Source organism: Pimephales promelas, chromosome 18, assembly GCF_988280905.1.
Source record: "Pimephales promelas chromosome 18, fPimPro1.hap1.1, whole genome shotgun sequence".
Taxonomy (NCBI): domain Eukaryota; kingdom Metazoa; phylum Chordata; class Actinopteri; order Cypriniformes; family Leuciscidae; genus Pimephales; species Pimephales promelas.
In genome coordinates, this window is record NC_142786.1 from 6,903,000 (window position 1) to 6,927,956 (window position 24,957).

General features: G+C 36.1%; 1 protein-coding gene across 2 annotated transcripts; it reads right to left on the bottom strand.

Annotated features, from left to right (window-relative positions):
• Nucleotides 1–2,000: 2,000 nt before the first annotated feature.
• On the bottom strand, nucleotides 2,001–23,214 carry rprd2a (regulation of nuclear pre-mRNA domain containing 2a). Of its 2 annotated transcripts, none has more exons than XM_039678311.2 (10): nucleotides 22,986–23,214; nucleotides 13,658–13,787; nucleotides 11,648–11,781; nucleotides 11,046–11,110; nucleotides 10,790–10,916; nucleotides 10,512–10,687; nucleotides 7,755–8,109; nucleotides 7,066–7,314; nucleotides 6,639–6,842; nucleotides 2,001–4,598 (listed from the first exon to the last, which is right to left on the bottom strand). In XM_039678311.2, exons 1-10 carry the CDS (start codon nucleotides 23,176–23,178, stop codon nucleotides 2,917–2,919), a joined length of 3,315 nt encoding a protein of 1,104 aa, XP_039534245.2. In that variant the 5' UTR covers nucleotides 23,179–23,214; the 3' UTR covers nucleotides 2,001–2,916. The 2 variants fall into 2 exon arrangements, with proteins under 2 accessions (XP_039534245.2, XP_039534246.2); XM_039678312.2 differs by having other exon boundaries at nucleotides 2,565–4,598; nucleotides 6,654–6,842.
• Between the last annotated feature and the right edge of the window lie 1,743 nt (nucleotides 23,215–24,957).

Consider the following 24,957-nt stretch of genomic DNA (forward strand, 5'->3'; position numbering starts at 1 on the left):
GAACCAATGAGGTTCATTCTCGTGTTACACAGCCCGTTTGAGCTTCCACAAGAACCAATGAGTTTCATTCTTGTGTTACGCAGCACGTTTGAGCTTCCACAAGAACCAATGAGGTTCATTCTCATGTTACACAGCCCGTTTGAGCCTCCGCAAGAACCAATGAGGTTCATTCTCATGTTACACAGCCCGTTTGAGCTTCCACAAGAACCAATGAGGTTCATTCTCGTGTTACACAGCCCGTTTGAGCTTCCACAAGAACCAATGAGGTTCATTCTCGTGTTACGCAGCACGTTTGAGCTTCAACAAGAACCAATGAGGTTCATTCTCGTGTTACACAGCCCGTTTGAGCTTCCACAAGAACCAATGAGGTTCATTCTCGTGTTACACAGCCCGTTTGAGCTTCCACAAGAACCAATGAGGTTCATTCTCGTGTTACACAGCCCGTTTGAGCTTCCACAAGAACCAATGAGGTTCATTCTCGTGTTACGCAGCACGTTTGAGCTTCCACAAGAACCAATGAGGTTCATTCTCGTGTTACACAGCCCGTTTGAGCTTCCACAAGAACCAATGAGGTTCATTCTCGTGTAACGCAGCACGTTTGAGCTTCCACAAGAAGCAATGAGGTTCATTCTCGTGTCACGCAGCGCATTCAAGCTTCTGTTTATATGTTATATGCTAATGTTTATATGTGAATAAAAGCCTAAATTCAATCTGTTCACCAGATAAAGCGATCATGTCTTTTCAGAAAATTTTGACTAAATTGCTCAATTCATTTGGATTAGTTTTACGATCTCTTTATAAACGTTTTAGTTGCGGTGGTAGTTGCGTAGCTGTCAATAGAGGGTCAACAGAAGTTTAATTTTTGGGTGAAATAATCCTTTAATTATTCCAACTGCACCACTTTAGTTATTTAGCCATTTCCTAACTATTTAACATTTCACAATAAATAAAATCCAATTATTTTGCTTATTTTTCTTTTTGATAAAAGTAAGTTGAAAAATGAAAAACGTGACATATTTAGGCACAGAGAAAAGCCCGTCTTAAAATGTACTGGAATGTTTCACTTTTGTGATGTTTTAAATTTCTGAAACAACGTCGGAATCAACGGAATTAGACGAAATGGCTTTGATCATTGCCCAAACCCTGAAGAACTAGACAAATAACTTTATTACTTTACGCTTTTTTGCGGTTGTATTAACCAAGGGGGAAACAACACAGGAAGTTGTTTCCCTGATTTGATTCACGGAGCTGACTCCATAAACATTCATGTACATGCAATCAGTCACATCTGATCCTCGAGAATAAGTGATATTAAATGTGGAACTATGATGCTTAAGACAAGACTCATTTTAGAGGAAGGAGTTCTTGCGTAAATTGTTTGTCTTATATGCTACATTTATTTCAGAGAAAAACACACTAAAGTGTGACCAGAGTTATCTCTTGATAAAGTCCTTATATCTTTAACTGTGTCTACATATAATTTGACAACTTCAACAGTTAAAAAGTGCAAATATAAGCCTAACCTGAGGTAAAAATTTAAGAAATTAAGAGTTAAATACTCTGCAAACCAGACTAGAGTTTGTGATAGGAGCGTTTTGGATAACTAAGTTGGAAGCAGCCAGGAAACCCAAAGTGGAACTGAAACGAATCGATTATAGAACGCTTTGAGTGAGGTGAATAATTTAGCTTGAAATTAGCTTTTGAATAAAATTTAGCTAAAATGCTATGATAAAAATGAAAAACTCATTTAAACACCAAGTAATTAGGAAATTTACTTTAAATGGGATTAAATGCCTTCGATGTTGGTTCTAGAATTAAATATGGTATAGGACTTGTCACTTCTAGTCAACATGAGTAGCAGCCATTTAGCTACAATATTTTTCTGCATATGTGTTGCTCATTTTATTGATAATTGTTCGCGAAAATGTGAAGAGCAAAGAAATCAGTCACTGAAGCAACTGAGATGAAAAGACTCAAAGAAATCATGGTTGAGACTGCACTTCCCCACAGTGTTTTGTTTTGTTTTGAAACACATCTTTATTTAAATCAGTACAGTAAAAGCCTCTGGGAACTGAGGGAGGCAATGATGATTCTGCCCGACAACTTCTTTTCTTCGGTGTCTTCTGCCACTGTTGGCAAAAACGGCTCGTCTCTGTACACCTCAAGACCTTGCCTCAAAATTGTAAAGATTACCTTTTCTCTACACTGCTGTTTCTCCATGACAGACGATAATGAAGCTTAACTACCTGTTAGGGCTACATTTAATTACAAGTACAAAATAAGATGTGGTGAATCAAAACTACCAGCTTTGCATAACAATATAGCTTGATCATCAGTAGAACCTAACTTCAGAAGTAAAAAAATATTACATATCAATCTTAATTAAATGTTGCTCCAAAAAAAAAAAAAAACGTTGAGGTCTTTCCCAAGGATATTCGCAAGACATTTTTACTAAGGGAAAGGACATTTTGAACTAACTTTTACATTAGATTTTTTTTTTTTGAAGAACTATACAGAAAAACTATCAATATTAAAGAATTAATGAAATTAAATAGAATAACCACCTCTTGTTTTGTCTGCCTTCAGATTCCATCTCATTCCACGCCAGATATTCTTTCCATTTCTCTGCTCCAGTGCTCCTTGACATCTTGCCGCACAACTGCTCACGGTTTACATGTCTTGATCATGGAACAGAACAGATCTTGCTCAAGAGTTTTTGGTGATCTGGTTGCATCCCCCTGGTAACTTGAATAAATTTGCACTTCTCTGTGATCTCGTGAGGGAGTTCAACACCATCCCCTTCGCGTCATTGTCCACAGCAATCTTTGACTTGCTGATAACCCAACAGCACTTGGATTTTACTTGCTCACTGTGACATGCACTACACACTTGAGCATAAGAATCACAATAGACACTTCAGTAATGTGGAGGCAAGTAAGGTCTTTTGGGGGGAAAAAATGGGCCCCTGACTCTCGGAGGTCCGCCAAAGGGTGGGCCGGGTCGCTTGCCTCTTGGAAAGGGCGGCTCATGGTGGACCGGTGGTGGCCGACGAAGGGGCCTTGGAGGTGGATAGTGCCCAGGGTGAGGTGGACGAACGTGGTGTGGCGGTAGAGGCCTGTGCTCCAGGTGGGGACGAACCCTGTGCTCTGGATAGTGAGGTGGCATTTCTTCAGGATAATAATCGGGTGCTGAAATCGGGTGCATGTCGTAACGAGGAGGAGATGGGCTATGTGGCGGATGGTCGTAGTATGGGTCAAAGTACGGATCATCGGGCAAAGCTCGGGAAGGACTTGGGGCTTCATGGTAACCCCTTCCTGGAGGAGGAGAACCAATGCGGTGATGGGGTATGCTTGGAGGATTCTGCAGTGGTACTCTTGGTGGATGTTGATGGTTGTAGTCCAATGGACCATTCAGTGGGATATTAGGAGCATGGTGTGGTGCATGAGCAGAGTGAGAAGCCCCATTCCCATGTGGATAGAAAGGCTCCTTGTTTGGAACCTCATGAGACAAGCGTTCATAATCGAAGTTTCCTGGGGCACACAAGCCATCAACACCACCTCGTTCTGCTTCACCGAAAGGTTCCTGCAAATCCCTGGTAGCACGAGGACCACTTGCCCTCAAAGAAGATGTGGGAGGCATGAAGTCTTGAGGAGGAGGAGGAGGTAGATTTGGGATAGGTGGGAGAGGTGTGGTAAAGAAATTAGGTGCAGCGAGATCCTGTCTTGGTTCTTTGGCAAGGTATGTTTCTGCATTGTATGCGTCAGAGCTGGCCAACACTTGCTTCTCTTGATTATCTCGATATGCGTAGCCGCCTTCCACCAGTTTAGGATTTGGTCCCACATCATGGATTACAGGGTTTTGTCTCAGATTTTGATGCATCACACCGGATCTCTCGGTGGCCTCTACACTGTCTCTCAAAGGTTGTTGGTTGCTGGACATTGAAGTAGAACGGATAGCTTCAACGAGTTGATGTCGCTTTGCTTCTGCCTCGGCAAGAGAGGGCACAGAGGCTCGAAAGTCTTTGTTTGGTTCAAACTTCTGGTGAATTTCCATATGAGCTTGTGGATCAGTGTGAGCATTTTGTACCTGCCAAGGTATTGATTTAGCATCTAAAGCCGTGGACGTAGACGCTGTTTGCCCCTGCTGATATGGGAATGGCTCTGTTTGGGGACCATCCATAATTTCGTCTTGCGTTGGTGTAGCACCAGCTTCATCCCTTACAGGGGTTCCTCCAAGGTTCTCTGCACTTGCCGAAGGGCTCTCAACAGTTACTTTAGGCCATGGCAGAACAGATGGAAAACCTAAATTAAAGCCTTTCAGTCCTGTGTTCCCTTGGAGTAAGTTATCAATCTTGCAGTCCAGGGAAGAGTTGAGAGAAGAGCAAGGATCTACTTTTTCATTCGAAATATTGGACTGGAAAGAAGTAGGCTCCACACATCCTTGAGAGGTAGGATCCCTGGCCAATGGGACACTAGATAGAGTAGGGAACACTTTAGGAGTTGTATGAGTCTCTGCTGTTAGAGGAGGAGGAGATTGCTTGTCAGAAATTGAAGTTGTGGTGGTCTTTGCAGCCGGGTTATTTAGCAAAGATGACAGACCTGGGAGGAAAAATTAAAAAGAAAAATAGGGATAGGAACGCAACGGTCAGCAGATTCATTTAAAAACACATCACATTTTTCTAAAGAACCTGTACAGCGTCTTTTCTAGTATCATTTGCTGTTTCTACCACAACTAGGCAAAAGGTCTATAAAGTTTTAAATGACACAACATTCTCAAAACATTTAACTTCTGTATTGTCAAATTTCTATGTATATTCAACAGAAGAAAGAGTAGGGTGGGAATGCATCCATTAATAATTGTGGGCAAAAGTATCAGAATAAGGATTTAACTGAATGGGAGTTCGCATTCGACACTACTTTGCTCCTGAAACACAACCAGTCTGGCACCAGTTTTTGGCACATAGAGGCTTAAGGTCAAGCTCACCCTTGAAAGCGTCACAATGTATCAGAATGTCATTGCCTATACATGATATTCCAATGCTTTATTTTTCCCCAGACCCATTGTTATTTGCCATAACCTTAACAATAAACTCAGCAAAAAAGAAACATCCCTTTTACAGAATTCTGTATCTTGGGTTTAAAAAAAGCTAGGTCAATAAACCATAAATAATTAATGCACATAAACCTGTGGAACAGGCCTTAAGACACTAACAGTTTACAGGCAGTAGACAATTAAGGTTACAGTTCCAATAACTTATCACATTAAAGAAACCTTTCAACTGACTCTGAAAACACCATTAGAAATTCCCTTCCCAATCGCTTGGCATAAATCTGTATTTGTTGATTGCAAACCATGAGCCTGTGGAACGAGCAGCAGCACCGTGTCATTTATTTTAAAACATGCAGAGAGGGCGCATATTTAAATGAATCATAGCTAAAGGCCAGGGATGCGCCGATCCGATACTTGGTATCAGTTCCGATACTGCCATTCTTGGCCGGATCGGGTATCAGTCAGACGATGCCGATCCAAATCCGATATTCTGCGTATACTATTCTGTGTTATTGTTAAGCCCCACAAAAGGCACAAAAACATTATAAAGCACCATAAAGTTTTCGTGCACTATATTATAAGTGTTCTGAAGCCATTCTATAGTATAATGTGAGATAGAAATATTTAAGTCATTAAATTCAAGATCACGTAAACTTTTCGTTTGGTTATGACAGTCAACATGACGAATCTCTCCAAGATGATTCAATGTTACTATTATACTTGGCAATATGGTCTACGGTTTTGCATAAAATGCTTTATCTTTCAGGACTTTATTGCTGTACCTTAATCACTTTCTACCAGGTGTCTGTTAGATCACAATACAGGAGTAGGGAGCACTATAATTGTTCTTCACAAGCACAGTAACTTAAAAACTGTTAAAATAGATAGATACTGTATAATACACTATAATACACTACGCATCAATATGTCTGAAATTTTCAATGCATCAGTCTATACACCGGGTTGCGCAGAAGGGCTTTGTGCCACACTGTATTGGGAGTCTTTCATATCATAATACTTTTGCGTAATGAAAGATTATTAATAGCCTTTCTTGTTCTGTCCTATCTTATCAATAGTTGCTGCCTCAAACAGCTGTGCTATACATAAAATAATTCATAAAATCTTTTTGATTTATTGTCAGAGTTATAGAAATTTTACTTGATTTAAAAAAAGGTCAATACTCAGAATTTTTGGTATCGGATCGGAAAAAAATGGTATTGGTGCGTCCCTAATCATAGACCTTTGAAGTTTAACAATCAATCACAATAAACCATATTATGATTCCCGTCATGAAGTTTCTTTTTTTTTTTTTGCTGAGTTTAGTAATGTTAACCTGCATTTCATAACCACAACATTATCGAAAAGACATTACCAGCTTAAAATGTCATTTAGCTTTTTGGCTTTTGATTACTGGCATTACATGATAACTGGATAAAAAGTTATTACATTTTTATAAGATTAAAAAGTAAAAACATGTTTTCTTCTGAATAGCATCTGCTGATGAAGTCACACTACGTTAGTCTGTAAACGTGTATTAGAAAACTAAAGTTAATTTTGATTTTAGGTTGACTCTTTGGATATCATCTTACTTTTCCAGCTCTCACCCTGAAAACCCCCTTGGGTTTGTGTTTTGGATAGAGCGCTGAGCAGAGTGTTGGTGTTGATGTCCACCCTAGAAAGGATGCTGGCCAGCGGATTGGCTGGAGGGGCAGCAGCAGGGAGAGTCTTCTGAGTTGAGCTTGGAGTGGAAGGTACACTTGGGAAAGACCGAGATACAGGACTTGCTCCTACAGCTGTGCAAAGGAAAAAGTAATGATTGAATGCATGATGTTACATAAAAATGTACATTCATGTAAATTATTTTACTTTCTGGCTTTTTTGACACTTTTTACTGACATGTAGAAGAGTGGATACAGAGTGAGACACCACAGCTTACCACTGACCAGTATGCACTTTTGAAAGGCTTTTTCAACCTGTGAATAACATGCTGTACAAAATCAAACTACAACATCTCACCTGAGTTCTTCATAACGTTTGTGATTGTGCTGAGGATGGAGCTGATCTTGCCTAGATCAACGCCTGCAAGGTTGACTGGCAGTGACTGTGTGGTTGGTGTGGTTATGGTTGCTGTTGTTGTTGTTGTTACTGTTGAGGGAACCGCCACTGCTGTGGTCATGACCTGCTTTACTTGTGTGCCTTCATTTGTTTGTAAAGATTCTGTGACATTTGGAGTGACAGAGGTCTGTTTGGACACAAGTTCCTCTACTGGAAGGAGGAAACAAAATTAAGATGCATTTAATAAAACCCTGCACCATAACAGCTTAAAGGGATACTCCACTTTTTTTGGAAATAGGCTCATTTTACAACTCCCCCAGAGTTAAACAGTTGAATTTTACCGTTTTTGAATGCATTCAGACGATTTTATGATATTTAGAAGAATATCACTAACCAGACAGTTTCTGGTCTCATTGACTTCCATAGTATATTTTCTTCCCTTCTATGGAAGTCAATGAGACCAGAAACGGTCTGGTTACTGATATTCTTCTAAATATCAGAAAATCGGCTTAATGCATTTGAAAATGGTGAAACTCAACTGTTTAACTCTGGGGGAGTTGTAAAATGAACCTATTTCCAAAAAAAGTGGAGTATCATGCTGGAGAAACATGCTGAATGCCAAATGTAAAATAGTAAAGGTGCTATAGTACCTATGATGGCAGGAGTTTCTGTTTCCTCTACATCTGAAAGCTCCATGTCCTCTATGTCACGATTGTCTTTTTCTCCCACAGAGACACTCGGTGGTGGGGAACCCCCAGTCGATGAGAGGGGGCTGGGAGCATCAGCCAAAGCAATAAGGTCCTCCTCCATCGCTTGCCCATCCAGCTCTGGGTCGGGGGTACCAATCCTTTCCAAAGCGTCGAAGGGTGACTCGGAGCCCGTTGGTGAAGGGGCATCTTCAATGGGAGAGGGGACGGGGGAGTCATCTGGATCAGGCAACATGGCCTTCAGTGCATCGAGTTTGCGCTTAAGGTGCGACACCCGGTTCGCAAACGTCTCGTAGGCCTGGAAATGTATGATTTGAAGAGATGTTCCACTATTTGTTTCAGCAGTACAAACATACATTACTGTTCAAAAGTTTGGGTTGATCATATACATCTCCACAAATATAATTCTCATCGACCAGGCCTAATTATATCATATACTACCACTATCAAAAACATGTTAAACCTTGCAAAACTAATAACCACAAATTAAATTCTCCCAGAAAATGTGGAATTTTCAACCATTATTTGTAAAAGGATTAAAACTACACACATATTTTTTATGAAATGGTCAATGGTGGCTGTCACAGATAGGCTAAATAAAACAACATTGCTACATAATGGTCAGGATGTCTTTGTTTTTGAACAAATTCAATTGCGGCACAATGCAGCTGAAACCACTAAAAGCATTAAATGAGCATTTGGTCATTAGTTCTGAAAGGGCTATTTGCTGCTTTCAAATATAGTTTTATTTTTTTTATATGTGCACTGAAATGATGAGTCTGCTGGAAGACCTGAGGCTGCTGTGAGTGAGGAGATGAAGAGCTCTTGTTGAAGCAAACGGAAATAATTCGATTTCATAAAGTGCTTTTTGGAAATATAAATAAAACAACGTTTTACTTATTTCCAACGCAGCCATTTCATTTTTAAAATGACCTGATGGGTCTCTACATTTATTCCAGTCTACCAGTGTGGAGAATTCATACATCTAGTAATATTAGACAGTAAATTGCAGTGCAAGTTATTTTGTACAGGAGTGTGGCTAATGTATGTCGTTTACTAAGAATATCATTTCAAATTGCACCCAAAAAAAGAATTAAATTCCCCCTGTGGTGAAAATCAAGCTTTTAATGTTGTTTATATGCCTATGTGGTGTTTTCAATATGCTTTAAGACAAACCATGAGCAAATTCATAAGTCAACATATTTATTTTCTCCTTAAAGGGATACTCCACTTTTTTTGGAAATAGGCTCATTTTACAACTCCCCCAGAGTTAAACAGTTGAGTTTTACCGTTTTTGAATCCATTCAGCCGATTTTCTGATATTTAGAAGAATATCAGTAACCAGACAGTTTCTGGACTCATTGACTTCCAAAGTAGGAAAAAAAATACACTATGGAAGTCAATGAGACCAGAAACTGTCTGGTTACTGATATTCTTTTAAATATCAGAAAATCGACTGAATGGATTTGAAAACGGTGAAACTCAACTGTTTAACTCTGGGGGAGTTGTAAAATGAGCCTATTTCCAAAAAAAGTGGAGTATCCCTTTAAACTACAGTGAACCAAAGACAGTCTCAAAAATGCAATTTGAAATCGCTGGTGTTTCTGTTTCTGTCACAAACTACCTTGCAACCAATCACATCAACGTGTGATCGCAAATGAGTGGATCTCTGAGCTGGTGTGAATGAGTGGAGGCGGGGCTCATTTGCATATTCATAGAACCACCTCTAAAATGAGGCATGGGTGTAGGGTTACATTCAAGCTATTTTAAAGGAGTAGTTCACTTTTCAAAAAACTTTTGCTGATAATTTACTCACCCCCATGTCATCCAAGATGTCCATGTCATTCTTTCTTTAGTCGAAAAGAAATTAAGGTTTTTGATGAAAACATTCCAGCATTTTTCTCCATATAATGAACTTCAGTGGGAACCAAACGGTTCATGGTCCAAAAGACACTTTCAGTACAAACTGCAAACTGTTCAAAGGTGTTTAAACAATTCCAGACGATGAATAAGGGTCTCATCAAGCGAAACGATCGCTCATTCAACAAATAAATAACAAAGTTTAAGTTTTATAAGCTCAAATGATCACCTTGCTCTGTTCTGTGATGCACGTTCGTGTGTCTCCTGTTCAAACTCGTTTATCAAAATGAACGAATCTTTTTCCGAGTCAATTCGTTCGTTTCGTTCATTGAATGAACCAAATGACTCGGAAAAAGATTCATTCATTTTGATGAACGAGTTCGAACAGGAGACACACGAACGTGCATCACAGAACAGAGCAAGGTGATCATTTGAGCTTATAAAACTTAAACTTTGCTATTTATTTATTAAATGAGCGATTGTTTCGGTTGATAAGACTTATTCATCGTCTGGAATCGTTTAAAGCACTTTAAAGCTGCACTGAAACTGTCTTTTGGACCTTGAACCATTTGGTTCCCACTGAAGTGCATTATAGGGAGAAAAATGCTGGAATGTTCATCAAAAACCTTAATTTCTTTTCGACTGAAGAAAGAAAGACATGGACATCTTGGATGACATGGGGGTGAGTAAATTATCAGCAAAAGTTTTTCAGCAAAAGTGAACTACTCCTTTAAGGCATATAGAAATTTTTTATCAAAGAAAAAAACATTTAAATATGCAATTTTGGTGATCAAATATGAGTTTTAAGAGGCAAAATTTAAACTAATCTGCAATACTCACTTTAGCCACAATCTTGACCTCTTTATATTGCATCTCGTAGAAAATGTCTGCATTCTCCAGAGCTTCCATCAAAGGAGGGCCTTTTTTCACCTCTCCATCCAGAAAAGAAACAAACTCCTGTAGCTTTGTGCTCCCATCTTCAAAGTCTTTAGAAAACCTTTTACCTCCTGCCTTGTCTAAAGTGTGAGATTTAGAAAAAACAAAAGCACAAACATATATAATTCATGCAGATCCATTTATTACAAATTCAGAATATTAAAAAGATACCGTTTCCCAACCTTTCAGTTTCTTCAGGGCCTCTGTGCTGCACACATCCACTCTCATTGCCGCTAACTGTTTCTCTTTGAGCTCAATCTCATCCATTGAATTCCTGTACGTGGACAGATGCTCGATAAACGCTGTGGGCTGACAAGTCAAAATAAAAACAAGTAGGTTAGAAGTTAAATTGAAAACTTTTTCCCATCCAATTAAATGTGCCCAACCAAGGGGCCAACATTGTCATTCAAGTCTATTGTGTGAATATTGAATATTTACCACAAACTCAGCGACAATCTTGGATTTCAAGGCTGATCTGGTGTTGACTGGAGCTGGAGCTGCAACTAAAATCATAACTTCATTATAAAACTGTCTATAATGTAAAATTCACTGTAAAATATATATTAAAATGCTAAAGACTTATGAAAGGCACATGAAATACTCTCAAGAGCAACATTAACACATCCTTAAAGAGGTCATATGATGCCATTTTAAAAAGTTTATTATTTTTAGGGTGAAACAGAATTGGTTAACATGCTTTAATGGTTAAAAACATTATCTGCACATTATTGTACCACCTCTATTCCCAGTCTCTCTAAAATACACTGATTTCTACAAAGCCCATCCTTCTGAAAAGCTCAGAGTACTCTGATTGGCCAGCTGACTGTGTGTTGTAATTGGTCAACCACCTCAACTGTGTGTCGGAAATGTAACGCTCCTTACCACTATTCAAGGCTTCTAAAGCATTTGTAAACATTGTGTAACTGTGCAGATTGTATACATCCACAAACAGATTCAGGAATGTATTCACACTATAGGAAAAAAAAATTAAATTAAAAAGCATCATATGACCCCTTTAAATCTTAAAGTGCAATCCAGACCTTTCACTGGTTCTTCTTTCCGAACCAAATTGTTCCTCAGCTGACTGATGAACTCCTCTGAATAGACATTTCTCTCTTCCCAAATGGACAGTATCCTCACCACTGACTTGTTCACCTTAGAATCCTTTGTGGCACTGAAGGGAAATCACATACATTTATAAAGATTCATAAGGTTCACACAATGCAACATGATAGATTTTGGAAAATATTTATCATGCAATGAGTCACAATTAATAAAGCAGCCACATCTGCAATGCACATTTACAGTACTTAGTTAAAAGCACCCGTTACTATTGGATTGATTATATAACCCATATACAACCAGATTTAGGTTAATTGAATAAAATAAAGACAGTTGCGATTTAGTGACCTTGGGCAGACACTAATAGATTTATTTATTTATTGTTTTACTCATATAGGTATTGTATTATATGTTCTATTCTTCAAATGTATAAGAATGTATCCTTTGGGTTCAAGTGATTCAATACTTTATTGTAACAAAGACTAACCTTTTTGTGACAATCTGTATACCACACTTATAATGTCTCTGTTTGTCTATACTGAGTAATTTATTTATTTATTTATATTTTTGTTATTTGTTCCTTTTTTGTTGTTGTTTTCTTGTTTTTGGAAAAAAAAACAAGAAAAAAAAAAGCACCCGTTACTTATCAGACAAAACTGATGTCATTGTAGAAACAAAGGTATTTTTTTTTTTTTTTGATGTATATACACATAGGTATATGTATGTTGTTTTTGGTGTTTAGAGACAAATAGATCAAAATATTCGGTCAACCGGTTAATTAGTTATAATTAGTTGAAGATGGGGTAGGATTGAATAAGCTTATGCTTCTTCCTACTCCTTTTCGGACATGTATAAGTTAAAAAAAAAAAAAGTTGTTTTTTTTTCTTTTTTCTTTTTTTTATGTATTGTTTGTTTTTGTTTTTGTTTTTTTGTTTTCTACATGTTCGAAATAAAAACTTTTCAAAAAAAAAAAAAAAAAACTTTTCATTCAAACACATTTTATATTTCACATTTACAGTCAACCATGATTTATTCTATGAATATGATTCCTAAAAATATAAGTAAATAATTTACCATTCAGATGTATTGACTGATATTTGATTGTCTGTCATTATTCTAGACTGAACTGTAAAAACTATTTTTTTTACATAGAACATTTGACTTTTGAAAAAGAGAGAAAAAAAAAAGAAAAAATATGAAAAGTGAAAAGAAAAGAAAAACAGAATCAAAACATTGTTTTGTGGAGATGGTTGGTTTGGTTCGTGACTCTTTATTGGTTAACTGTGTGGAATTTCGAAAATGAATCGGGGAAAAATACTTCCAGAACTAGGAAAGTTGAGAAAGTGTGTGGCCATGCAGTAGATATTTAGGGGGGTTTGCTTCCCGTACAACTATGTAGCTCGCTGATCAACGACCACAGTACAATGCATCATTTGAGAAACTACCTTACTAGCCATGACTGTTTGCTGACACCGTAGTACCATCATCGCACCTCCGTTGTTTGAACCACATTTGTTCAACAATATTGGACGTCACGTGCAGGTAGAGGAGCAATAACCTCTGACAAAACTGATTAATCTATTCGAGATCTCCACAATGGGGTATTTCCATCAGCTCCATGTCATTTTGCTTTATTTGATGTTCGATTCATCACGGGTTCCCTCATGCATCATGAGTTCCCAAACACTTTTCAAAAAAGTTAAATGCTAAAATATTTATATTGAAATGTTTATATTCTACAGCTTCAAAATGAACTAATGATATAGAATGCACTGCATGTTAGCTTGCTTATTAATAAGCCCATGATCTATTTAAGTCCACTTCTTTTAACAAGAAATGCTTCTAAACACAGCTCGAGAGCTGTAGTTCCAACCATGTAAATGAGCACATTCACTGGATTTGTTGGGCCAAATGTTTTAACTATGTTTGCAATGACGAAATTTGTGACCATAGTTGGCTAACGATGATCTTGGGAAACGCAGACTCACCTGATGAGGTTCATAGCTTCTGGTAGCATATCAGTGAAAGTGGTGCGGTAGACTATGGCATTTTTCCTTTTACAGTTCTGAATGACATCATTCGCCAGATAGAAGAGATTGAGCCTGTGTGCTGCATCCGCTGGGAAAAGAACAAGGAAAAGTTTAACTTCATAAAAAGAAATGGTCCACTTAAAATGGCAAGACCTTTGTCTAATAATTCATCCCAAAAAAAGTATCACAAACTTTAAAAGTCTCTTTAAAAATCTATTATAAGCAACAATTATCAAAATATATCTACTTGCATCAGACCAACAAGACATGGGTGTTTCTTTCTTCAACTACTTTTATGGCCAATGGGTAGTAGAGCCAGACTGATATATCGGCAGGCCGATATTAGGCATTTTCTAAAATATTGGTGTCGGCAGTTATAATGGCTGATAAATAAATATTTCAAAAATAAAATAAAAATGGACGAATCACGCTTCAACCATGTCATGAGTGTTGTCAAAAAATGCAGGTAAAGGGATAAGCAAGCTGACATTGTAATTATAAGGTAGCTTATAACTATAAGGCAATGTAGGGACTAATTATTATTTTATTTATCAGAACTTTAACATATTTGGATGTTCCTCTGTTCTGTTGAGACAATAGCAACAAGTTTCTTTTTAAAATGCATTATCATATTATTTTAGTTAAAACTCATAAATAACTACAAATAACTAATGTCAGGGAAATCTGTTAATATTTTGTTGTGCATTTCTGAAATAAGAATAAGAATATCGGCTGATATATCGGAATATCGGATTTTAAAACCAACAAATATTTGTATCGGTATCTATCGGCCTTCAAAATCCTTTATCGGTCTGGCTCTAATGGGTAGTATTTTATACGGCTGTGCAACGATTAATCGCATCCAAAATTTGTGTTTACATAATATATGTGTGTGTACTGTGTATAATTATTTTGTATATAAAGATTCACGCAAATGAATGTATATATTTAAGATTAATATAATATGTAAAAAATATATAAAATATTAATATATATTTACTGTAAATTATGTATACATATATATACAGTATATACAAGCAAATCTTTTTTAAATATATACATGCATGTGTGTGTATTTATATATACAAAATAAATATATCCACTACACATACATATTTTATGTAAACACAAAATGTTATTTTGGATATGATTAATCACGATTAATCGTAATATATATATATATATATATATATATAAAACATTTTTGAACCTTTTTTGCTGCGGATGCGAAAAAATTTTGTTCCAAAACGGCCAAAAAAATCAAACGAAACTAAACCCCACTACTAGTCACTTGAGCTGCATATTTGTAGCTAGATTAATAACATAGCTGCAAGTTCTACTGGGAAGCATTTGGCTCATAATTCTGTTATAAACCACACACATCAGATCAAATAGCACTGACATTGAAACCAGGAGAAACACAGGGTCATGAACGAACAAAGTTATGGAAGGCGTTTCAGTCCACAAATGATCAACATTCACCATGGATTTAAAACTATTCTAGATTTTAAGATTCTTTTCTTTGTGAAATTAACTACATTTATAAAAAAAAGTCAATGATATCTTTAAAGCACCATCATTCCCACTACAGAAGGTAATAAAAAAGCAATACATATTAGAAACTTCATCTGTTATAAGGTTAAAAAAATACTTAAAAAAACACACCTCACGGCCATGATCATCATCATTCTATCTATCCATCACCATTTCAGTCATATTCTACAGCCATTCACAAAAGACTATGAATTTTTTTTTGGCAATGCCAATGATTGTTTTCAGGGGTTGGTTGCCAGGTCTTTCCCACCCTCCCCAATACATGGCTTTGGGACTCACATACGCATACACACAGACCAACGCTCCTTTTGCATCATCGTAGGGTAACAGCCCCTTTTGGGGGGAAACAAACGGATTCCCCTGAGAACAGAACTCGCTCTAGATCTGCAGTTTCTTGATAGCAAAAATGGCACAAACTTAAAGAAGCTACTGGACAAGGGGTTACAGAGGTGCTTTGAAATGGTTGAAAACTGGATTAATGATCCCACGCAGTGGACAAATATGGACTATTCAGACATCTCGTAATCACCAAGTAAATAGCCTATTTTGTTTTAGGTTTTTTTGTCTTTAACACACACACATGACAAACGAGACGATGAAGCCATGTCACTTGCATCATATTTAACTTGATTTAAGCTATTGACAGTTTTGTTGTCGACTAGCTATACTAGTTAGCAGCTAACGTTACATGATTAGCTCTCACTAAGCACGCTACCTTGGCTGTTAACTAATTTTACTGTTGAAATAGTGGCAGGCTAGGACTAAAGTGGACATGGCTGGTTTCTGCTTGTGTCTAGAAAGTGCTTTAGGCCTATATGACTTTGACGACCACTGCTCTGGGCTACATGTAACAACATGAACGGCAGTAGATCAAGCCTTCTAGGCTAGATAGGATAGCATAATGTCACATCCAATTTGACAGTCCCAAACATACATACATAGGTCCTATACATATTTTGTCGTACACTGTACATCTTTTTACAACTTTCAAAGTCCTAGCACTTTCTAGACACAAGCAGAAACCAGCCAAGTCCACTTTAGTCCTCCCCTGCCACTATTTCAACAGTATTGTATAGCTAGTAGTAGGGCTGCACGATTATAACAAAAATCATAATTGTCGATTATTGCCTTGAAATTATAATTGCGATTATCAATATCACAATTTACATTGAATGATGTTTTGAACAGCTTTATGCCATTGTTCGAAGTGACAGCATGCAAATTGTTATATCAAAATAAAACGGCTGAAAACTCGTGAAAAATTTTCAATGCTTTTCTATGGTTTAAAGTAACACCAAGTAACTTTTCCTCTTCGGTCGCCCCACTGGTTGGAAACGAAATTGTCCATTGCCGCTGTCGTAAATAATTTAGCCTGCCGTCACACGCACGCTCGCTGTTTATCCAGCACCGGCTTTAGAATGAACAATATTCACAGACAAGTTAGGTAAGTTACATGATTTCATGAAAGGATGATGTATTGCGACATCAGAAACGAAGAAAAACAAAATAATGACTATTGTAGTGCTTGATGTAAAGCAGTCGAATTTTGTAGTTCTTTTTGTGGTCGGGTTCCTACCCGAACCCCGAAGTTACATAGTGCCAGTAAAAGTGATACAGACCCCGTCAGGCCGTCTGCCGTTCACCCTGTTACGACTTGATGAACCACTGATAAGATTTTGGAAACATTATTTTAAGTAAACAATGTTAGATAGTGTTGCTTTAATGCTAATTATAATAATAATGTTACACTAACTAAAACTAAAACAATGGGGAAAAAACCCTTAAGATAAGCTGTAGAAAAAAACATTTTAAGTACACGGAATAATGTAAGTGGACTTTTTATAATTGTGCCTTTGAACGATTACATAATTGTGGCATCCATAATTGTAATCGCGATTACAAATTCGATTAATTGTGCAGCCCTAGCTAGTAGACAACAAAACTCTGTCAATAGCTTAAATCAAGTTAAAGGGATACTCCACCGTTTTTTCATATTAAACTATGTTATTCCGTTAACTAAGACGAGTTGATAGATACCTGTGTTGTCAATCGCTCTGGCGTGCGAGACACTTTGATCGCACTTAATTAGCACAGTTCATTCAATATGGGCCAAGCAGAGAAGCGACCAAACACCTCCATGTTTTTCCCTATACATGTGCAATGATCTTCAATTTGTGTATTCTGGTCAGTGACAAATAAAAATTTCGAAATAAATAATAATAAAAATTTTATTAAATTTTCCCCCAAATGTATGTATATTTTGGAGTCAAGAACAATGCGTTTAAACAAGTTTCAATTGTCAAACAAATTATTTTGGACTTTTTCAGGTGGTACAGCCAAATATTTCTATTCCAAATTTTATTGAGAAATCTAATCTTGTTTTGTGGTTAATTTATATTATACGGACAGCAATTTAATTCCCACATGACTTTGGTGTTTGTCAAAAGGTATATTGAAATAGAAAACGATTATTTTAAATTGTAATATTTTACAATATTACAGTTCTTTCTGAATTTTGGATCAAATAAATGCAGCCTTGATGAGCATAAGAGACGTTTTTCAAAAACATTATTTATACGCACACACAATACACGTCAAAAGTGATTTTTTCCATCAGTCATTACTACAGTCTTCAGCATCACATGATTCTTGAAAAATCATTTTCATTTTATTGCTGTCTGAATCCAGAATGCAAGTGTTTTTCTCCCACCACCCATGTAAAAATCCCTAGCCGAATTACCTACTGTTTCTTAACAAACACCAAGTTCGTGTGGTCATTTAATTGCCGTCCAAATCACTGAGTTTACAAAAAGAGATCACCACAAATTCTTTGACCACTGTGGAAAACCAATAACCTAATATACAGAAATGCTGGAAAGTATTTAAAAGAACAATCCTTCATCACCAATCCAGCTCAGTGAGAACAAAAAGGAGAAAGAAAAAAGGACAAACAACATTTGAAATGCTGTTATTGTGGCGCCAATTATATACATTGGAAATATAATCCAAGCAACATTATTTTGACCTCATCCTCATGTAAATAAGAGGCTGCATTAACTTATTTCCACTAATTTAGAGCGTTTTACTAAGAATTAATAAAAGTCAAAGAAACAAGTTGTACAAATAGGTCTGCAACAAGTAATCACTTAATTGTTAATAATTAATATGTGCTATTTACAGAAAGTGGTAGTTTCTCACACAAACCGCTCGTTTTGTGTCTTAGGCCATCAATGTGTACTTACATTTACGAGTCATTAAATCATGTTTAATTTGGACTTCTCTGTGAATGCTCTTTGAGGTGAACCGAGGGACCCCATAAACCTCCATTATATGACTGACAGACAAGAACGGTTTGACCTAATAAAAATATCAAAATTGAAAATACTGTGGAAATAAAGACACGTACGTCTTGGATGCCCTTGAGGTAAGCTAAAACATATAAAATAAAATAAATATTTCAAAGTGAACTATCCCTTTAAACACAATAACAAGTAAAAAAAACTACTTGTTGAGAGCGCAACCATTTTAACCATCTTCTTTATTGTTAAAAATCACATTTGGGTTTTGAAACGACCATAGTTGAAAACTTGAAATCCTATTTCCAATGGTATATTATTCTACAAGCAATGGTATATTCAAACAAACAGTAACTTTAATGAAAGTTTACAGAATATAACAGTATGATGAAAGCATCTCATTCTCAACAGCAACTAATGGGACATACACATGACCGCAACATGGCAACATGAAACTTCATGACCTTATTGAAGAATTTAATATAGTGTTAATGCTTTGCACAACATTTAGTTCACATTTATTCCTCTGAAGCTTGCTCTGTGGCCAGGTTTTTACCCATAAAAGTGTGTAGCACAACACCACTGATGAAGCCAAGGTGCTCCATGCAAAGCACAAAGACCGTATACGATTGCATTTTAATAACTATTTTCGTCATTGATTAGTTGTTCCAGCACTAAAAAAAATATAAGCACATTCTCAGAAAAATAAGCCGCTTTTATCTGGTTCAATAATTCCACACAAAAAAAGAACACACCATTAACAATGCCATCTAAAGAGATCGAAAAACTTAATTTATCTTGATGCCTCTACAATAACATTCCCGGCATCCGTCACTAATAACGCTTACACATTTACAGAATTTTGATTTAGCAGAGGAGGTCACTGACCCCTCATCCCACTTCTCAAATAAGCAATCTGACATAATCTAAACCACAGCAATATATTGTTTCCAACATATTTTAGTAGTTATTCTTACGGTTTAAATGCCATTTATATTTAACTATATTGTCCTAAACACAAGACTGACCAGACTCAGTAAGTGACTCAACTGTTCAACTCACAATAAGGTTTGATGGATTCATACAATGTATTTCCCATCTAGATATATACTAATACTTATTAATAAAAATATAAAGAGGAACATTTTACACATTAACGGCTAGTGCTACCCTGTTATATTTATGCAGATCGTCTGCCAACATATTCAAGAACATTACTTTATAAATGCTAAATTTCACCCAATTCAACACAGACCATTTTCCAGTATTGTGGTACAAACACTGACCACAACATGCAATGTTATTTCATTTTACAGTGCAGTCATAAAAGCTCAAAATAACTTTAAACTCTGGATTAGTATTATCTGGGGACCTCGTGTGATTTAGAAATTATTACCCATATCTGAATTTCGTGTGGCGCATTCGTACGGGATAAGCGAAGCCTGCGATTTTATATGAATTTACTGACTTATCTCTCATATATGAGGTCAATAGCCTATTTCTTGGAAATATCTAGCCTAGTCGTTATAGGTCTAGCTGTATGATATATCATAAACAGAAGAATGTTCTTTACCACATGCTCCTATACATCTCATCAATCTCCATCTTAATCATTCTTTTTAGCTTTTCCTCTTCTGATGGTTTTCATCTTTCTCTTTCTGCAAATTGTATGTATGGTGTATCGCGATATGACCCAGCACTCAAAATACTATCAAAACGCTCCAACGCAGCCTCTACTCTTCACGAAAGATGGAGAAAAAGGCGCGCCGCACAGGAAAGAAAAACCTTGGAAAAATTATACGTGACCCCACCAAATCATACAGTTGCCAGGGACTAATATTGTCACAGCAGGACCTCGTGTTAAATATGAAATATGGGTAGGTCATTTGCTGGGGATTTTTACTTTACAGATTGCAGACATGGCCGATTCGCACGGGATTAAGATTGCAACCTCCACAATTATTACAAATGACTAGAAGTCACCAGGTAATACTAATGCAGGGCAAATAGGCCAGCTAAAAAGCACAAAGCTTCAACTAACAACTACCAATAATTGTGTTGTATACTACCGTTTGAGTCAGCAAGATTTTTTCTTTAAGAAATTAACGCGTTTATTCAAAAGTGCATTAAATTAATCAAAAGTGAAAGTAAATTCATCATGATATAAAAGTAATAAAATAAAATTGCTGTTCTAACTTCCCATTTTTTAAAGAATCGTGAAATAAATGTATCACTGCTTCCACAAAAATATTAAGCAGCACAACTGTTTTCAACATTAATGAAAATAAGAATTTTTTCATGAGCAGCAAATCAGAATATTAGAATGATTTCTGGGGAGAAAGGATCATGTGACACTGACGACTGGAATAATGATGATGAAAATCTATTAATATATAAAGCAGTTATTTGAAACTCTTAGAATATTTCACAGTATTACTGTTTTTACTATATTTTTGATCAAAGAAATGCAGCCTTTAGACACTTTCAAAAACACTTAAATCTTACCAAGCTCAAACCTTTGAACAGTATGTATTCTCTCGCATTTCATTAAAGAATCATAACTCATTCCAGGGCAACACACTCATACATTATTTTAAACAAGCTAGAAACAAAGTATTTTATGACCAGTATTATTTTATGTCGGGGTGTGTCTACAATAAATTGGCCTAGTCAAAATAAAGTCTTGTTTTTCTCTTTACGGAAGCAGTAAAGATTGGGACTACTTTAGCCAAAAATGCACAGGTCCTGACTTATTTAGTGTATAACACCTCAGCCTCATGCACATAATGTCTCAAGTATTTAAAAAAAAAATGAAGATAAGATTTAAATTTATTTAAATTTATATTCTTGGTAATCAATCTTATCTCAAACAATCTTAAAGGTACACTATGTAACTCTTTTGTTCAAAATGTCAATACATAAATCCTTATGCCAAAACTTTTTCTTGTCTTATCCTGATTCACTAAGTCTATTTCTATTTAGAGCGGACAGGAAGATTTTTGCAGAAATATACATTGTCAAAATAATCAACCGATTAAAACAAGCATTAGTGACAGCTCTAATTGCAATATTTTGTTTTTCAGCAGTATATAAAAAAAAGGCAAAATTTGTCTTTAGCCTGTTGATTTTTATTCATGGTATTCAGCTACAATGAAATGTTTAGCAATATTGCCAGAATTGCGAACAATATCCGCTGTTTTTTTTTTTTTTTTACCTTATTGGAATTGAAATTAGGATTCGATAAGAAATGGAATTGATATGCAGAATCGAAATCAAATTGCAGAATCGGAATCGCTAAAATTCAAACAATACCCAACTATAGGTTAACCATATTCATCTGCACAGTCAGCACAACCAAAACAATGTTCTTCCAAAAAAAGCCACAACACAATGGAAACAAGCCACAACACAATTTTACTAATTTCTCGGCCACTGAATATAAGGGTACGAATACTTGGGCTATGCAATGTACTTATTTCAGTTTTTCCTTTTTAATAAATTTGCAAATTTATCACAAATCTGTCCTTAGCTTTGACATTATGGTGTGTAGAGTGTAGATTAATGTGAGAAATAAGTAATTTAGCATAAGGCAGAGACATAAAATGTGGAAAAAAATGAAAGGGTACGAATACCTTCGCTGGGCACTGTATATATAATGGGGTCGGTTGGGGAAAGACCTGACTACCCCGAAAATATCATTGCAAAGAAAATTCATTCAGTCTTGCCCAAAAATGCTGCTGATTGAAAATCCCTTTATTTTCCAAAAATGCAAATGACAACAAATCACTTTTTAACCCAAAAATTTCTGCTGTTCCAAAACACCTCTTTAAACCTTAAAAAACATTGCTCATTCAAAACATGCACACTCAAAATCTAACTTAGCTGTGTCAAAACGCCACATTCTGCCAAAAAATGCCCCCAACACCCCTTTATTTCACTAAAATATTACAGTTTCACTAAAATATTACAGTTACAGTTTCAAAACAACCCTGACACCCAAAATGTAGCTGACCCCAAAAACCCCAGAATGCTGCTGACCCCAAACACCCCTTTATTGCCCAAAAAGAAGCTGGGTCGAATCGTGCTATGACATCCAAAATGCAGCTGACCCAGAAGTCCGGTATTCTAAAAGATGATGGTGCTTAAAAGACCTGCTGCCTCAGAAAGCGGTCTACGAATGCACCTCACCAGTTTTTGAAATACGACCTGTCCCGACCTGATGGGGGACAGATTAGCAGTTTGCTAATAAGCCACAACAGTTGTCAAGTGGGCTGAAGAAGAGAAACTAGCCAGTCACAATAACTTCTGTGATACTTATTCGCACAAATACCACGCACGTCCACTTTGGAACCCCAGGTTAAGCAAATATGGGTCCGTAAACAGGTGTTGTTTTACAGCTAGGCTCAGATTAGCCGGCTAGCGTGCTAAATACTCACATTTGCGCAGCCACTTTATCCAGTGTCGCACGATCACGCTGTGATATTTCTTGTTCTCGATGCACCAGGCTGATAGTCCCTGAATGGATTCCATGGTGTTGGTTACAGTCTGAAAACGACGGTCCAAAGTGGACTCAAAGCGGGGCGATGAGCCACTCTTGTGGCCGCTAGCGCCTGCACTTCCAGCCGCCATTTTCCAGATCTTCTGGTCGCTGACTCGCGGTGCTGCCGCTTACAGGTTCATGTGTAGATACTGCATGGACTCCATTCTCACCAATATATTACAACAATATTGATAATACACACACAGTTTGATACACAGTTTTTCTCATTCTTTCTTTCTTTCTTTCTTTCTTTCTTTCTTTCTTTCTTTCTTTCTTTCTTTCTTTCTTTCTTATAAAACCTTTCCCTCCTTGCTCACAGTCTTTGGTCTGAAATCACAATAACAAGGAGAATGTATTTATACATCACAGGGTGTAGACAAAGAAACTTTAGCCTCGTGAAATCACGTTGAAACATAAATATGAATATTTTATATTGCTCTGTTATAAAACAACCATACATCCAGCAGGGGTCAGTCATGTTCAGATAGAACACTCGAGAAATATGTGGTTGTTATACAACTGGCAACAGTCACGTTAATCATATTAATAGCTATCAAGAACACTTTTATGAAGTTAAATACAGACAATATATATATATTTATCCTGGTCATATGTATACCAATATATGCTAAATATATTTTGGACTATATAAATATTTAATATACAAAACAAAGTGACAGTAAAGACCTAACATTGTTACAAAAACTATTTGAAATAAATACTTGAACTTTCAATTAATCAAAATTTCAATTAATTTTTTTTAAGTTTCTACAAAAATATTAAGCAGCACAACTGTTTTCAACATTGCTAAAAAAAAATAATATTAAGCACCAAAAAAGCATATTAATACGATTTTTGAAGGATCATGTGACACTGAAGACTGGAGTAATAATGCTGAAATTTCAGCTTTGCCATCACAAGAATAAATTATAGTTTGAAATATATTAAAATGTCACAATATTACTTTTTAACTGTAAATAAAATGTTAAATAAAAAAATGCAGCTTTCAAAAAACATTTTAAAAAATGGTTCTGACCCCAAAGTTTTGAATGCTATCGTAATGTATATTTAAAATATATTTCCATTTATATTTTTTGCTCTATATAGGCTATGCCATAACTGATGTCTAAAAAGAAAGACAATAAAAAAGAAAGAGACTGCAAATAACAATATAAGAAACTTTGAAACATTTAATGATATCAAAAAGTGGAACGTTGAAAAACATTTCAGCAACCTTGACGGAAAAACTTTGATATATTAACAGTAAAAGAAAATGGGTTCAAAACAATCAACAGAAAATAAGAACAGTGCTACAATGCCTGACTTTTTTAATTTTGAGGAAGATTTTTTTATTTATTTAAAAAATATATTTTCCTCAAAATTGTACCTTCACAATTACATGAAGCTGTTAAGTGCATTTTAATGTTAATCAATATATCTTCATATGCACTTTTCCCTTAGTACAATAGTACAATCTCCATTATGATGGCAACAACTCATTTAATTTCACAATACTCGTACAGCTGTGACTACATGCGTGAAGCTAAATAATGTATCTCTAATTTCTACAAAAAGGTAAATAAAAGTCTTATCTTCCTCATTGTGATCTTTACAGTGTGGGACACTCCACATACTCGAATTAACTTGAACATTATATTTTAGAGAATGGTTAATAATTACAATGCTGATTTTCAAAACTAATTTTAAATGGAAAAGGACTTTTTTTAGGCGAGTAGAAGGGAACAGCTGTGCAATTGTCTAAAACAAAAACCTAGATTTCTGTGACAAAACTATTACAATATGGAAGCAGAACAACATAAATGTGCAAACTGTGTGTTTGGCAAGAAAATTTTCAATAAATGACCATT